Below are 15,765 nucleotides of genomic sequence, written 5' to 3' on the forward strand. Positions count from 1 at the left end.
CCCGCCCCTGAGGGTCGCGGGGGGGGGGGGGCGGGGTCCCTTCCCCCTGGGCATCTCTTCACCCTCCCATTTAAACTCCTCAAGAGAGGAACACCTTCTCGGGTTAGTGGGTTTATGGACTGTGAGCTCAGGAGCCAGCCTGATTTCAGTTCTAGTCCCAACTCTCCCCTTCAGTAAATGTGGGAACATTCTGGTCCATTCTCTGTCTCCATTTTACATCAGAAAAAGGGAGTAATACCAGGCCTTCCTCCGTTGGATTGTTGCAAGGAAGGAGTAAGGGGATGCTAGCAAAGCCCTGAACGTGGACTGTGGCACACGGTTCACAGGGAAGGGGCCGAGTAGGGGTTTTGACGGGGGGGGGGGAGGGAGGGAGGGTGGTCCTCCCATCTGAGCTCTGGCCTCTCCTGAGGCCCTGGGTTCTGCAGCCACCGAAGTCTGACCCACAGTCCTGAATGGGGTCTAGTTATCAGTCCCTCTGTGGGCCAGCGGCATCCAGGAGTGTGCAGGGTCAGCCTCTGATGATGCCCCGGGGCTAAGGGCTGGGTCTGCAGGAACTGGGACAGGGCTCTCTATTCCCTGTCCTTCTGGCCCCATTATGCTTCCTGATCCCCCAGTCCAGCTCTAAGTGGGTTGTCAGCTAAGCCCCAGTTTGGCTCGCTGGCATAAGGTGGGCTCCCTTCCAAGCACTCGTGCTTATTAGTAGGATGGGGGAAAGCACTCAAGGCCCGAAGAAGTGGAACTCTAGTTATAGCCCCACCACAGTGAAAGCAGATGACGAAGGAGCACTCCAACTGCTCCTTGAACCCGCCACCCTCAGATGCATCTCCGCCCTACTCAGGGACTCTTCTCCCCCCCGCCCCCAACCACCCGGCTGCTTTGGGTCTTCGTTGCTGCCTGCAGGCTTTCTCTAGTTTTAGTGAGCGGGGACTACTCTTTGTTGCAGTGCGCATGCTTCTCATTGCAGTGGCTTCTCTTGTTGAGCTCTAGGCGCGCGGGCTTCAGTAGTTGTGGCACACGGGTTCAGTAGTTGTGGCTCTCGGGCTCTAGAGCGCAGGCTCAGTAGTTGTGGCTCAGGGGCTTAGTTGCTTCGCGGCATGTGGGATCTTCCTGGACCAGGGCTTGAACCCGAGTCCCCTGCATTGGCAGGCGGATTCTTAACCACCGCGCCACCAGAGAAGTCCCTAGGGACTCTTATCGTGGGGCGAGGAGGCATAGACAGCCCTGACCCCCCGGAAGAGATTGGGGGGGCGTGGAAGGTTCTGTTTCTTCTGTTACGAAGTCAGGGTGGTTGGGCCTCTCTGTGGGTCAGACCCAGCAGTGGAGGTGAAAGCAGATGCAGGGATATCAGTAGCCTTGACCTGGGGTCAGGGTGGCAAAGAGCCAGGTTCCCTCAGAGGGAGCCTTGCCTGGCAGCAGGTGGGCCTGGGTCCAGGTTTAGGCCAGGAGGCTTTCAGCTCATCATTTTCTCTGCATTTCAGGTCTCCCATGAGTTTGCCATCAACTTTAACCCCACCAACCCCTTCTGCTCAGGTGAGTGTCAAGCCCACCTGCATCTGCCCTGGGTTTACGCCAGGCCTGGCCATCTCCCTGGGCAGATGCGGGGGAGGAGTACGGGTTTCTGTTCTTTTCTCTCCCCTCCCCTCGCACTTGCTCAGGGTGGCAGATGGGGAGAAGCTGGAATTTGGAGTCAGGTGGCCCTGGATTCAAGGCCAGCTGCTGCCCTTTCCTGGCTGTGTGACCTCGGAGAGATCACTGCACCCCACTGGGCCTCTGCCTCCTCACCTGCCTCAAGGAGGTGTGATACCAGGGTAGCTCACCTCACTGGGTGGTCAGGTGAGAATTAAGGGAAGCGTTGACAGAAAGCCCTGTGTAGACCAGGAGGAGGTGAGAGCAGCAAATTACACACCTGCCTCTCACCTCCCTTCTGCCCTCACTGGGAGGGCCCATTCTTGTCCTGCCCCACCCTGTTCTCCCCACCTTCCACAGGGAGCCTTGGCATCTAAGGATTGAGCATGGCCTGGGCGGGGGTGCTGGGCAAGAGGGAGGAGCAGGCAGCGGAAGTGGTGTCTGTGTTCTCCCTGTCCCAGGCCTAAGAGGATTTCTGAGCCTCCCAGAGTCAGTTAAGAAACAGTGAAAGAGAAGGGGCTCCCAGGTGGGTATGGAAGAGGGTGGCTCCTGACACCATGAGAGCTTTCTGCCTAGGACTTGCCTTGGGTGTAGCATCTACCTTCCCTGGGAATCCCTGAAGCTGGGTCAGGTTTGTACTTAGAAGGGAAATGCATCAAGTCACCACGATGAGGATGATGCTGTGACTCAGAAGCCATGGGCCTCTGTTGGCTGAAAGCGTGGCCTGTCTGGTTTGGAGCAGGTCTGCAGAGATGTTTTATCCCAAGTTCAGATTGGTCAACCTCATCTCTGGCCAGAGGCCTTCTGCACAGGACAGCAGAGCAGGGGGGTATTCTTAGCCTTTTAACGGTGGCTGTTTACAGAGCACCTACTGTCTGCAGAGCTGTGCAAGCATCTCAGTTCCCCCAGCAACCCTGAGAAGCCATAGCGTGTCCAGAATGGACCTCCAGGTGGCTCCCTGTGACCTCAAAGTGTCACCGCAGGTTCTGCCTGCCCCTTCTCTGGGAGGAGCCTGCTGGACACCTTCCTGCCAGCTTCCCAAGGGTGTAGATTACTAGTCTCCGTGACAGACAAGGAAACAGGCTTAAATAATTTCCCCCAGGTCCCACAGCTAAGAACTGGTAAAGGCAGGAATTGGAACTCGGGTCAGACTCCACGTTCAGGGCTCTTTACACCACCTCGCCCTGCCCTCTGGAGCTTCCAGTACCACAGGGCCCAGACTGGCCACGGCAGGGGCATTTGGGGTGGGCAGCAATTGGGATGATGGGATGAGAGTGGGTGCAGGGTCAGGGAGGACCTGGCTGATCCAGAGTCTTCTTCCCGAGGCAGGCGTGGACGGCATTGCCCAGGCATATTCGGCTTGCCTGCCCCACATCCGCTTCTATGGTCCCACCAATTTCTCTCCTATCGTCAACCACGTGGCCCGGTTTGCGGCCCAAGCCACGCAGCAGCAGACAGCCATGGTGAGTAGGTGATCACTGGCGTGGATATGCAGGACAGGGCTGGCACAGGCTGGGCCTTCCCTGCCAGATGGAGGTCTGTCCTTCCTACCCTACCCACCCATGGGGCTGGCTGGCGAGCTGGATGTTCTGCCTCCCCTTGTTCTAAAATCCTAGGTGAGCCCCGGCCTCTCCACCTTAGTTTACCAGCAGGGATGGGAAGGGGGTTGGAAGCAGCTCAACTTGACTGGTTCTGGATTCCTGGAGCACAGACTCCAGGACAGACAGCGATTCCGTTCGTTCAGTGCTTAGTAGGAAACAGGGGCTCTGATTAATGGGAAGTGCCTCCAGGCAGAGGGAAACCTGGAAACTGTAGTCCCTGCAGCCCTCAGGCTGACCCTCCGGGCCACCTAGTTCCCATTAGAGCAGCTGCCACCTCACGCTGAAGGGTTTGGAACCGTCTGGCCCGGGTCCGGCCCTCAGTGATGAGGCTCAAGCCTGAGGCTGCCAGGGCTGCTGTGTGGCATCTGGAATATATGGCAAATGGCCATCCTGGGCAGCTGCATCCCAGGTCCAGTGCCAGTGCTGGAGTCACCAAGGGTCACCTTGCCCACCTCGCCCGCCATCCACCAGCCCCTGCCCCAGGGCTACTGCCGCGAGGAGCTGAGCCAAGTCTGGGAACCCGGCCCTAGGGTGGTGGAGCCCGGACTGGGACGTGGGTCCGACTCCCACCTGACCAGGCCCTCGAGCCACCGCCACAGCCTCTGCCCCTGTCCGGGCTTCCTCCTCCCCTGGAAGGAAAGGGTTGCTGCACAAGTGGTGAAGTCCTTTCCTGACCTTTTCACTCTGCCTCCAAAATACTATCCTCAACTCGCCCGCTTCCCCATTGCCACGGCCACTGTCATCTCTCACTGGACACCACGGCCACCCCTCTTGCCCCTGCTATCCATGCTCCCGAGGCAGGCGTGGACGGCATTGCCCAGGCATATTCGGCTTGCCTGCCCCACATCCGCTTCTATGGTCCCACCAATTTCTCTCCTATCGTCAACCACGTGGCCCGGTTTGCGGCCCAAGCCACGCAGCAGCAGACAGCCATGGTGAGTAGGTGATCACTGGCGTGGATATGCAGGACAGGGCTGGCACAGGCTGGGCCTTCCCTGCCAGATGGAGGTCTGTCCTTCCTACCCTACCCACCCATGGGGCTGGCTGGCGAGCTGGATGTTCTGCCTCCCCTTGTTCTAAAATCCTAGGTGAGCCCCGGCCTCTCCACCTTAGTTTACCAGCAGGGATGGGAAGGGGGTTGGAAGCAGCTCAACTTGACTGGTTCTGGATTCCTGGAGCACAGACTCCAGGACAGACAGCGATTCCGTTCGTTCAGTGCTTAGTAGGAAACAGGGGCTCTGATTAATGGGAAGTGCCTCCAGGCAGAGGGAAACCTGGAAACTGTAGTCCCTGCAGCCCTCAGGCTGACCCTCCGGGCCACCTAGTTCCCATTAGAGCAGCTGCCACCTCACGCTGAAGGGTTTGGAACCGTCTGGCCCGGGTCCGGCCCTCAGTGATGAGGCTCAAGCCTGAGGCTGCCAGGGCTGCTGTGTGGCATCTGGAATATATGGCAAATGGCCATCCTGGGCAGCTGCATCCCAGGTCCAGTGCCAGTGCTGGAGTCACCAAGGGTCACCTTGCCCACCTCGCCCGCCATCCACCAGCCCCTGCCCCAGGGCTACTGCCGCGAGGAGCTGAGCCAAGTCTGGGAACCCGGCCCTAGGGTGGTGGAGCCCGGACTGGGACGTGGGTCCGACTCCCACCTGACCAGGCCCCCGAGCCACCGCCACAGCCTCTGCCCCTGTCCGGGCTTCCTCCTCCCCTGGAAGGAAAGGGTTGCTGCACAAGTGGTGAAGTCCTTTCCTGACCTTTTCACTCTGCCTCCAAAATACTATCCTCAACTCGCCCGCTTCCCCATTGCCACGGCCACTGTCATCTCTCACTGGACACCACGGCCACCCCTCTTGCCCCTGCTATCCATGCTCCTGCTAGAGGGTCCTTTAACTGCACACATCAGATCCTACCCCCTCCTCCCCGCAACCCCACACCCCTTCCTTTACTTGTGAGCATTCCACCACTGACCTTGTTCCTATCCCTCAAAGACACCAAGCTCGTCTCCCAACAGATCCTTTGTTCTGCCGTCTCTTCTGCTTGGAGGTTCTTCTCCTCTCTCCCTGGCTTGCTCTGTCCCATTCCTCTGTGTCCCTCCATCGCCACCTCCCTGCAGCCTTCCTTGCCCACCCACCTGAAGCCTATCTCCTGGCTTCTCGGTTTATTCCCGTCCGTCCGGACTCTGATGACGGTGGCAACATCTCCTTCACATACTCCACGTTTCTCTCTGTCTACTGTGTCTCTCGCTGGTTGGCCTCTCAGCCCCACAGGGCCAGGCTGTGTCTTTGTGTTGTCCGTCATCTACTTGGTGGCCTATGCTGTGGCAGACGCTCGTGTTTTGGGAACGGATGGATTTAAGTTTGCCCCTGTTGTGTGCTGTGCGAGGAGCTGGGAGGAGGTGACTCAGCCAGGGCCTCTCTCAGAAGGAAAGGGACCTGGTCCCATTGGGATTGCCCAGAGGAGAGAGGCGCCTGCTCGGTCACTGAGGAGGTAGAGGTTGCCTTCCCGAAGATGGAGACAAAGATAAAAGAAGGGGAGGTTATGAGAAAGAGAAGAGGACACCAGGGCCAGCCTGGGGAGGGCAGGACAGCAGTATGTGGTCTGACTGTATGGGAGGCAGCAGAGGGTCTGTGGGAAAGGGGGTCCTGGGGTCAGCCTGCCAGGGTTTGAATCCAGCCCATCCCTCACTGGGTGACCTGGGTAAAACTTACCCTCTCTGAGCCTCATTTGTACCATAGGAATACTAATAGGACCTACCTTAAGGAGGTGGTGTTAGGATTAAATGTGATAACACAACAACAGCTGGCACCCAGAGACCTGAGGATGAGGAAGGACAGGTGGCAGAGAGTTCTGGGAAGAGCCCCCCAGGCAGAGGGAATGGCAGATGCCAGGGATGGACAGAAGGGAGGTCAGTGCACGATGTCAGATTGAAGGAAGATGGTCCTGGTCATTTCTGCTTCAGGGAGCATGACTTGCTCTAGTCCTGGCCTTGGTGGTGGCAGCTGAGGGCCTGAGACAAGTCCCTTCCTGCTCTGAGCCTATTTCCTTTATGAAATGGGACAAGTAAGCCCATCTGAATGGGACAATAAGTGGGGAGGACCTGGGAGTGGCTTTTTTAAATTCCTGGGGTGCTGGGCTAGAACTGGAGAGGGCAGAGTGAGCAAGCCCCTCAGCTTGCACACCGTTTGGATGCCTGCTGCCAGCCAGGCCATTGTCCCGCCCAGACTTTTATCTGCCTGAACCAGCTTTCAGAGGGATGGAAGAAAGGCCTGCATCCTTGTTTAAGGGAAAGAAATGGGGTGGAGCAGGAATGAAGCCCAGTGTTCCTCTCGGGCTCTTTCACCTGCCAGGCAGGGGCAGGACTGGGCAGGAGATGAGGTCCTGGGGAGAAGGGGCCTGTGTCTGCTGGATCCTAGGTCTGGAGGGGCCTGGGCCCTGGGGACCACCAGGAAGGTGTCTTTGCATTCTGGGGAACAACTGCTGAGGGCCCTCCAGAGGGAAAAACTGGGCCCTTTCTGTGAACAAGTCCTAATCCTCACCAGTCCTAACCGTCACAGTACCCCAGCCGCTTTCATCGTGACCAGGTCCTCCCAACCTGAGGAGGCAGCCTTCCTTCCCTGACTCCCTCATCCTGGGGAAACGCTGTCACCCACCCCAGCTGTGTGACTTTGGGCCAGCATCTCTGGGCTGCAGGAGGCGAGCCAGGGGTCTCTACTGGCCTCTCCTACCCTGATGTCCAAGAAGATACAGATAATTCTCTACCTCCTGCCTTTACTCTGTCCATCTCACCGTGCACTGAAAGTGGGGATGCCTCAAGGTTTGGAGGCCCATCGACCTGGTTCAAACCCCAGCTCCCACACTTCCTGACTGTGTGACCCAGAGCAGGTTGCTTATTAAAGCTCTCTGAACTTCAGTGTTCTCACCTGTACAATGAGGGTGATGGAACAGTACCTGCCTAATAGAAGCACTGCAGGGATTCAACCAGCTCGGCATCCAAACTGCTCAGCACAGCGCCTGGCACACAATAGCACCTAATAAACGTGAGCGGATGAATCTTCTTAGGACACCTCTTGGGCCGGCATTTGGTGATGCTGAGCCCATGTAGGCCTAAGGCAAAAGGAAATAATTGGTGCATTACCTGATGCTTTTGTACAGCTGCTTTTTGGGAAACACTTGGTGTGGCTTCATCCTCCCAGTCCCCCACACACAAACATGCATGCACACCCACGCACAGGAAAGCAAGAGCAGATGGTGGAAGCCTCTCTCTAGGCAGGCCTGTGTTCTCCCATTCATTCACGCAGCTCATCTCTACCGTGTACGTTTCTCTGCGGCACTGGGGAGACCATGATGCGCAAGCCATGGCCTCTGCCCTTCCAGGGCCTGTGGTCTTGTGGAGAGCCAGGCCAGGAACAGCAGCTGTGATGCCAGCCAATTAAAACTGTGATGCCAGAATTATAGGATTATAAAGGTGGCACCTAACCCAGACAGAGGGCTCAGGGCAGGCTTCCTGGAAAAGTGATGTCCAAGCTGAGACTTGGAGGATGCTTAAGAGTTAGTCTCATAAAGGGTGTGTATGTGTGTGCGTGTGCATGTGTGGAGTGTCCCGGGCAGAGGGAACAGCACAGGCAAAGGCTTGGAGGCATGGTGTGTGGCGTAACTAAGGGAAGGAGTGTGATATAAGAGGGGTGGGTGGGGGTGGATAAGGTTGAGAAGGCAGGCCAGCTCCCACAGATGCCTTTGAAGCCAGTAAGGAATCTGAATTTTCTCTTAAGGGCAGTGGGGAGTCAATGAAAGGTATTAAGAGGTTTGGTGGTACCAGGGACTCCTACTGTGGGGGCCTCATCCTTCCCTCTGCTCTGACCCATATGACTTACTTGGGCTTTCCCATCCATGGCCCATTGCTGCTTGGCTACCTAGGCAACTGGTTCCATAGTGGAGGGGGAACTGGGAAGCAGCCAGCACCCTGGAAATTTCCCTCCACTCCCCAGGGCCCTCAGCAGCTAACTTCTCAGAAATAAGCTAGGGATGAGTGCAGCTTCCCCAGACTCTGCCTGGAACTGTTGTGGTCGTCAGTTTGTTATAAATCAAATCACATGTTAAATGCATTAGGGGAAGTGGCTATTTACAGCCCTAGAAGCCTGAAGAACCTCTTGGGTAAATGCTAGAGATACTCTGTCCTTGAAATGTGTTGGAAATTTGGGGTTTGGCTTTGACCTGGCAGCAGTTGGCTGTGTTTATGGAGCCTGCACAGGGTGCCAGGCCCATGAGATGTAGAGGTGTGAGGGGAGGGGCTGCCCTGAGGAGCTCTTAGGGCATGGGGGGAGAGGAGTATCCAGAGAAGCCCGCCCCAAGGGGTAATCGCTGGCAGCGAAAGCAGAGCTCAGGGCTTGGGGGAGCCTTCACATCCACTCGGGATGGAGGAGTAGATGCTCAGAGAGGTCTTGGAGCTGTGGCTGGGGAGGGTATGCCAGGCAGAAGGAAGTAAACCAGGAAAGGCATGGAGGTGGGAAAGCATGGGGTAGGGTAGACCAGGACTATCCACGGGGACAGCAGAGGCCCGTCCCATCTCCTCCTGCATGATCCCACCCTTCTTTCTCCCCTTCCACAGCTCCCCCCACCGCCACCTCCCCTCTGATCTGTCTTGGGGATGGGATTGTGGACCCCTGGGGTTGCAGTAGACCTTAGAGGCTCCTGGACAACCTCATTTTTGCCTGGGATGGGCATGAAGCCTGGGACTTGTCAGCGGCACTTCGCTTCTCCCTGCCAGGCCCCACTATTGGAGAGACAGCTACTGGCCACTGCTGCCATTGTGGAAAGAGCTCTAACTCTGGAGTTAAGGCTTGGGCTTGAATCTCAGCTGTGCCATTCCTGGCTGTGAGTCCTTGAGCAAGTCACTGAACCTCTCTCAGGCTGTCTCCCCAACCTCCAAAAGGAGAATCCCAGCGTGAGGATGACACGGAGCATGTGTGGTCACCATCACCGTGACTCACCTTTTCAGTTGGTGCCTACTGTTCTGCAGGAACCCGGGCCATGGGGAAGGAGGCTCCAAGGCTGTGAGGGAGGCCTCGGCCTGCGTGCTCCAAGTCTCCTAATGTAGACACGTGGCTGGTGGAAAGGGAGAGCCAAGAGGGCCGTGTGGGGAGGAGGGTGGGAGACAGCCATCTGAGCTGGAGGGGGCTTGGAGACCAGTCCCACCCCGAGTGGTGAGGCCTGTCACCCAAGGCCAAGTATTGTCTTCTGTTCTCATTGCTAGGCCTCTCAATGCCTTCCCTCCTGCCAGCCTAAGTGCCCCAGAAATACTGCCATGGACTATTTTTGGTGGGATGGAAGTGGGGTTAGAGGGCCACTTAGGGAAGGGGTGCTGGCTAGGATGATGGTGGGCTATGAAGGGACAAGGGTCTGGATGAGCTTATGAGGTGCCCCTCAACCCCAGGAATGGGGACTGGCAGCAGCAGCCCTCCACTACAGGAATTCGGGCTGCCATCTCCATAGCAACAGGTATCCATCCCCAGCCAAGCTTTCGGTCTCTTAAAGGCACAGTTCAGGAGGAGTTGGACTACTGCTGTCGAGGGTTGGGGGTTAGGATGATGGCATTCGTACCTCCACACGGTTCATTCCTTTCAGGTTGTGCTTGGGGGACAGGCAGGAGAGCAAGGCATCCTAGATGGCTGAACTTGTGGTCTCTGTATGTTTTCCAGGGAGCAAACGGCTTTGCTGGGTGAGAAGGTGGCCAAATGCTGACTTGGGGGCTGGCTTGGTTCTGCCCTTTTTAGCTCCATGACCTTGACTAGTCTGGGTCCCCATTTCCTCTCCTGAGAATCAGAAGGGTCAGAAGAGAAGGGAGAAGCCCCAAACAAAGAACATTAGGGCCACAAGGGCTTTTCTGTTCATCTTATGTATGGGGAAAACTGAGTTCCCCAAAAGGGGCCAGAGGGTGCTAAGCACAGAGCAAAGTTGAAAATGAGGTCTTAGTCAGCTAGGAATGCTGGGGCTTCTGCCCACAGATCATCCAGTGAGATTTCCTGAACTTCATTCACTCACTCCCCACCTCCACAGTCTATGCTATGGCCACCTGTCACCTACACTAATTATTCAGTATTTTTTTCATGTAAATAATTTTATAAAGAAACTATAACCCACTGTAAGGGAAAAGTTACTTACCACTAGCCATAGAGAGTAACAATAAAAATAAATACACCAGGCTGCACAGTGGTATCAAAGTCTACCTAGAGACTGCTGTCCCTGGAGCTCTGAGCTTCCTGCCTTTTCTCTCTTTTTTAATAAGGAAGGTTAGCAAGTGGGACACACGAGCACCAAACTGAGACTTCCTCCTGGGTGCAGTTTGTAGAATTCAAAGACCACTGCAAAACCAGTACCCTTCCCACTGTGACTGATGCTGTGTCTGGGGTGTGCCCCCAGGTCTGCTTGTTGCCAGCAGAGTCCCACAATCCCAGAAGCACTGACCTAGATGATTTGCTTAGCTCCCGCGAGGGGTCTCTGAGGCCGGCTGTGCCAATGGGGAACGAGCAGCATCACAGGTGTTCACGTGAAGGTGGAGCAGAGAAGGGGAGTCCACAAGCCAGAATGCATATTCCTCGACAGCCGTGGGCCTCACTGTGCCACAGATGCAGCTGTCGATTACCGAGCTGCTGCCACATGGCCGGCGTGGTCTCTGAGAGGTGCAGGAATTCCCACTTTGCAGACGAAGAAACTGAGGCACGGCGAATTGAGTCTGTTGCCGAGAGTCCCACGGTGTAGCCACTGTCAGAGCCAGGCCTGGAGTTCGGGTCTCTCAGACTCCCAAGCTGGGGAGTCTGACATTGCACAGGGCAGGAGGAAGAGAGCAGTTTGTGCTTCCAGCTGTGACGGAGGAGAGGCCTACAGGGCCCAAGCGCTGAGAGGTGGCTGCCTAAGGAGGTGGCTGGGGTTCGGCAACAGCTCGGGGAGGCGAGCCACCTTCCAGGGGTCAGAGGGTTTGGGGAGATTGGGAAAGGACGGAGGGGAAGGGAGGCCAGGGGCCGAGGGCTGTGCTTAGTGCCTGTTGACCCCCTCTGCAGCAATACTTCATCCTCCTTATCATCACGGATGGTGTCATCAGCGACATGGAGGAGACACGGCACGCTGTGGTGCAGGCCTCCAAGCTGCCCATGTCCATCATCATCGTGGGTGTGGGTAACGCCGACTTCGCTGCCATGGAGTTCCTGGACGGGGACAGCCGCACGCTGCGCTCCCACACAGGGGAGGAGGCAGCCCGCGACATCGTGCAGTTCGTGCCCTTTCGAGAATTCCGCAACGTGAGTGTGGGCCCGGGCTGGGGAGGAGGCGGTTACAGGACCCCAGCAACCATAGTTAATAATCCAGAATGAAGGCGCTGGGATTGTCTGCCCAATCCTCGGCTCCTCTACCCTCAGCTCTGTTGACTACGTACCTCCTGAGAGCCTACTACCCTCCCAGCGCCATGTGAGGCCCTGCCCCCAGGTGAGGCCATATGACAGTTGCGTGAGCACTTGCTTCAGCAAGCTGACGGAACTCAAGGGAGTAGTGCCCAGTCCAGACTGGGGCTCCAGGACTGGGGTTCCCAGAGGACCTGCCCTCTAAGCCTGAATCAGAAGTCGGCGTTATCCATGCGGGGGAAAGCATTCCAGGAGAAAGAGATGAGAGCAAGGCCCAGAGGCGTGAGGGGCTTTCCTGGAAATCAAACCTCGCCAACCGCTTCGCTTCAGGTGGAAAACAGGGCCCATCTTAGGATGGCCTCCTCTCCCTGAGGGCTGCTCTAGGAGGAACTGGTGGCCTCCCTTGCTCCTGGAGGTGGCTCTGGTCCTATCTGCAGGTGACCCAGGTCTGCTTACAAGGAGGCTGGTATTAGCTTCCTGGTTGCTGCCCTTGCAGCTGGGCCCACAGGCAGCCCCAGAGGGAGCAGTCTGTCAGATGCCAGCCTGGGGCCTGGCTTTCATTTGACCAGAGGCACACTGTATAGCCTTGGGCAAGTCCCTGACCTTTCCTCCTGGCCTCAGCTGCCTCACCTGTAAGCCTCGGGGTGCTGTGGCTCACGTCCTGGGAGCCAGTCCCAGCAAGAACTGGCCACTCCGATTTGTAACCACTGGTGCTGACATCTCTGCCCAGTACCCTCTGGGTTTGCCTGAGCTGGTTCAGTTCCTTTCTCTGGAGTGTGAGCTTCCTGAGGACAAATGCTGGGTGTTGGACACCCAGGCACTGCATGGACACTGAACGAGCTCCTGGTGTGCCCAGCCTGTGACTGGGTGCCAAGCAGTGAATCAGTCACGACCCCTTAATACCAGCCAAGAAGGTGCTCAGGAAATGTTTGCCAGATGAGTAGGCTGTGCAGCTCACCTCCACCATCTCTTTCCCCCAAAAGCCTCCCATAGACAAATTCATACTGAAACGTTACTCCTAGGCACCTCAAGTGCTCAGGTAAGAGTTACACTTAATGTGAAGGAAAAGCACACTAAGGGTGGGAATTTCAGGCCTGGGCTGGGCTGAGGAACGCTAGTTTTAGACAGCTCTGGCCCTCTGCTCTGGTTTTGTCCTCCAGGGACACCTTCTGTACCAGCTCCCTGGGCATGGTGCCCCTAACCACTTCATCCAGTGATCCTTTCTCTCTCCTCTCTCCACCCTACCCTGCAGGCGGCAAAAGAGACCTTGGCGAAAGCTGTGCTGGCAGAGCTGCCCCAACAAGTTGTTCAGTATTTCAAGCATAAAAACCTGCCCCCCACCAACTCGGAGCCCGCCTGAGTGCCAGCCCTCACCCAGCAGCAGCATGCCGGCTGGGCCTCCCGCCCTCCCCAGGAACATGCACGCTCACCCTGCTTCCTTGTGGGTGGCCTTTTTTTTCTTTTAAACTGATCCACATTTTTATTTTCTACAACCAGGCCTCCACCCCCAACTTCCTCCAGCCCAGCTGGGCTTCCTTTATTGGAGTCGACTGATGATACTTCCAGGCCAAACTGGCTTCCTCTCCTCCTCTCCCCACCCTTGCCACTCTTAAGTATTGAATGTACTTTGTATAATTTTAGTGGAATTGTTATTAAAGAGAATAAAATTTTTACAATCATAACTGGCTTTTTCCAAGTAACTAGCTGCAGACTCAAAGGAATGTGTCCCCGGTGCATACTGTGTGGTAGCCTGCACCTAATTCCTGCTCTGTTTTTTAATACTGTGACCGTGTTCTACTTGTTATACTCAGGGTAATAAAGGAGTTTCAGATGTCCCTGTGTCAGCTCCTTCCTCAGCTGGGACCTGATGGGCTCACTGATCTGGAAAAGGAAACATGAAAACCCCTTCCCCCCAGCAAGCCTGTGAAATTGGTATAATCACTTCTATCTGGTGACATGCATTCCACACAAACAGTAATGCAGCTGTTAAACTGGCACAGAACTTGGCACATCGTACATGCTCAATAAATATCTGTGGGGCAATGAAATGCACGGTCCCTCCCCAGCCTTCTGGGCCCCAGCAGAGCCCATGCTGGCCCAGCCAACAGCACATGGTGCCCCACCCTTCTTCCTCGTGGTCCAAGTTGTCTTATGTACCCCACTCCACCACAGCAGTGGCAGTCGCTGCCACCCATTTGCTCCTGCTGCAGGTCTCCCAGGCACTGGAGTACACCCTGTGGTCTGCAGCATGTGAAAGCCTCTCTGGCTTCAGGATGCTAAACAGGGCTGCTTCGGTCCCTGCCACAGCAGCCATTGGTTTCTATCGCACACCCCACCCTGGGCTTGGGCCCAACCTCACAAAACCAGCTAGGCGACGCATCTCTGAAACCCCAGCCGTCTGGCCTATTCCCTTCTCTCCTCCAAAGAACACATCGTTCTTTTGTCTACCTCCTCTTTAGAGCTCCAGTCAGCCCCTTTGCCACAGGCTCATGTGCAACCAACAACTAACATTCATATTAAGCACATTATAGGCATAATCTTGAACCTTTCCACCAGCCCCTGCCTGTGACCATTTCAGAGATGAGGAAACAAGCAGAGAGGCTAATCAAATCTATTAGAGGCAGAGCCAGAACTTAGCTCCAGGTCTGGCCAACTCCACAGAGCCCACACTTGTTCCACTGCACTGAATGTCTTCCCGTGACTACAAGGCAGTCTTCTGCTCAACCTGCTGCTGAATTTGTCCCTCCCCTCCAATGAAACTGGGCAGTCAGACATCTCGACCTACTCTCCCAGGTCAGCAGTTCTTACCAGTGGCCGGCTAGACCTGGCTGGTGCACCAGGCAGGTTCCTAGCTCCAGGTGCCTGGTAAGCTCAGGAGCCGGTGTTTATCTGGTGGGAGCAAGCAAGGGACATCTGTATCCTAGGCTTCCAATGCCTCTTCTGATTCCGTGGCCACCAAAAGCCAGCTGAAATATCCTCGAGGGACACCTTCACTTCTCCTGAGAGGGCTGCAGGACTGCAGGGAGCCGTGATTTCCTCAGGGACCTTTGGGAAATCACAGCACAGCAGCCCAGAGGCCAGCTCGGCACTATGGATAGAAACCCAGGACCAGCACATCTGTCTCCTCTGGTTCACACCCAGCCCTTGCTCAAGACAGCTGCAAGACTGCGTGATGGTTGAAATAACACCACGTGACTGCTTCCTTTACCCTCCCGTTTGGTAGCTGAAGTGTCTAGCTGGATGTCAGATCCAGGGAAGTTTGTACCCAACTCAGCCTGGGAGAATCTGTGAAGTTCTGATCGACCAGAGGCCTCTATAGTGGAAGAGCCTTCTCCCAGCCCCACATCCCCTCCTTAGCCCTCAGGGGATGGGTGTATTGGGGTGACACCTGATGCAGACATCTCCCTTACACCTCCCCATGGGAATAATTTACCAGATTGGTGAAGCTATGGAGACTGACATCTACTGGGCCGGGTTAAGGTAGACTCCCTGCCTTGCATCAAGGCCCATCATAAATGCTCCAACTCCTATGGACCACCTACCTCAGTGTGGTGCCGGCGGCCCCCACTTCGCAGCTGCATGAGGGAGCAGACCCAGCCATCCTTCTTCCCCCTTCTCTGCCTGAGGATGGGTGGATCAGTCAAACAAGCCTTCTACTCCCAGCTGGTTTGAGTTCACCAGGGAAAGGAATGTCCTGAACTCCTGACCAGGCAAATCACCACTTAAAAAACAAACCAAGATAAGTAAGTCCTGGGGATGTAATGTGCAGCATGGTGACTATAGTTAATAATAGCAGATTGTATATTTGAAAGTTGCTGAGAGAGTAGATCTCAAAAACTTTCATCACAAGAAAAATGTTTTGGTAACTATATGTGGTGATGGATCATTTCACAATATATACAATTACTGAATAATTACGTTGTACACCTGAAACTAATGTTATATGTCAACTGTATTTCAATAAAAACAAACCAAGCCTTGGTGCTGCTATTTGGTTCTTGCACATGGATATTAGGATGAAACATGAACTTGGAAATCTGACTAAAAGGCTCCTTTACCCCTGAATCACCTCCACTGAGGCCTGGGCACTGGCATTTGTTTTAAAGTTTCACTGAAACCACAGAAAACCAGACTTAGAATTAAAGGCTCAAATT

General features: G+C 55.5%; 1 protein-coding gene across 3 annotated transcripts in view; it reads left to right on the top strand.

The window, feature by feature from the left end:
• Nucleotides 1-14,287, top strand: part of CPNE2 (copine 2) — a 62,581-nt gene extending 48,294 nt beyond the window's left edge. For 2 of the 3 annotated variants that reach the window (XM_055079078.1, XM_055079079.1), the window contains exons 13-14: nt 1,479-1,530; nt 2,956-4,013. In XM_055079078.1, the coding sequence (XP_054935053.1) occupies nt 1,479-1,530; nt 2,956-3,101 (198 nt within the window). In that variant the 3' untranslated portion in view covers nt 3,102-4,013. Of the gene's footprint in view, nt 1-1,478; nt 1,531-2,955; nt 4,014-11,275; nt 11,513-12,863 lie in introns of those variants that run through there. The other variant, XM_028478370.2, reaches the window with a different exon arrangement.
• The last annotated feature ends 1,478 nt before the right edge of the window (nt 14,288-15,765 follow it).

Source organism: Physeter macrocephalus, chromosome 17 (genome assembly GCF_002837175.3).
Source record: "Physeter macrocephalus isolate SW-GA chromosome 17, ASM283717v5, whole genome shotgun sequence".
In the NCBI taxonomy this organism is placed as follows: Eukaryota; Metazoa; Chordata; class Mammalia; order Artiodactyla; family Physeteridae; genus Physeter; species Physeter macrocephalus.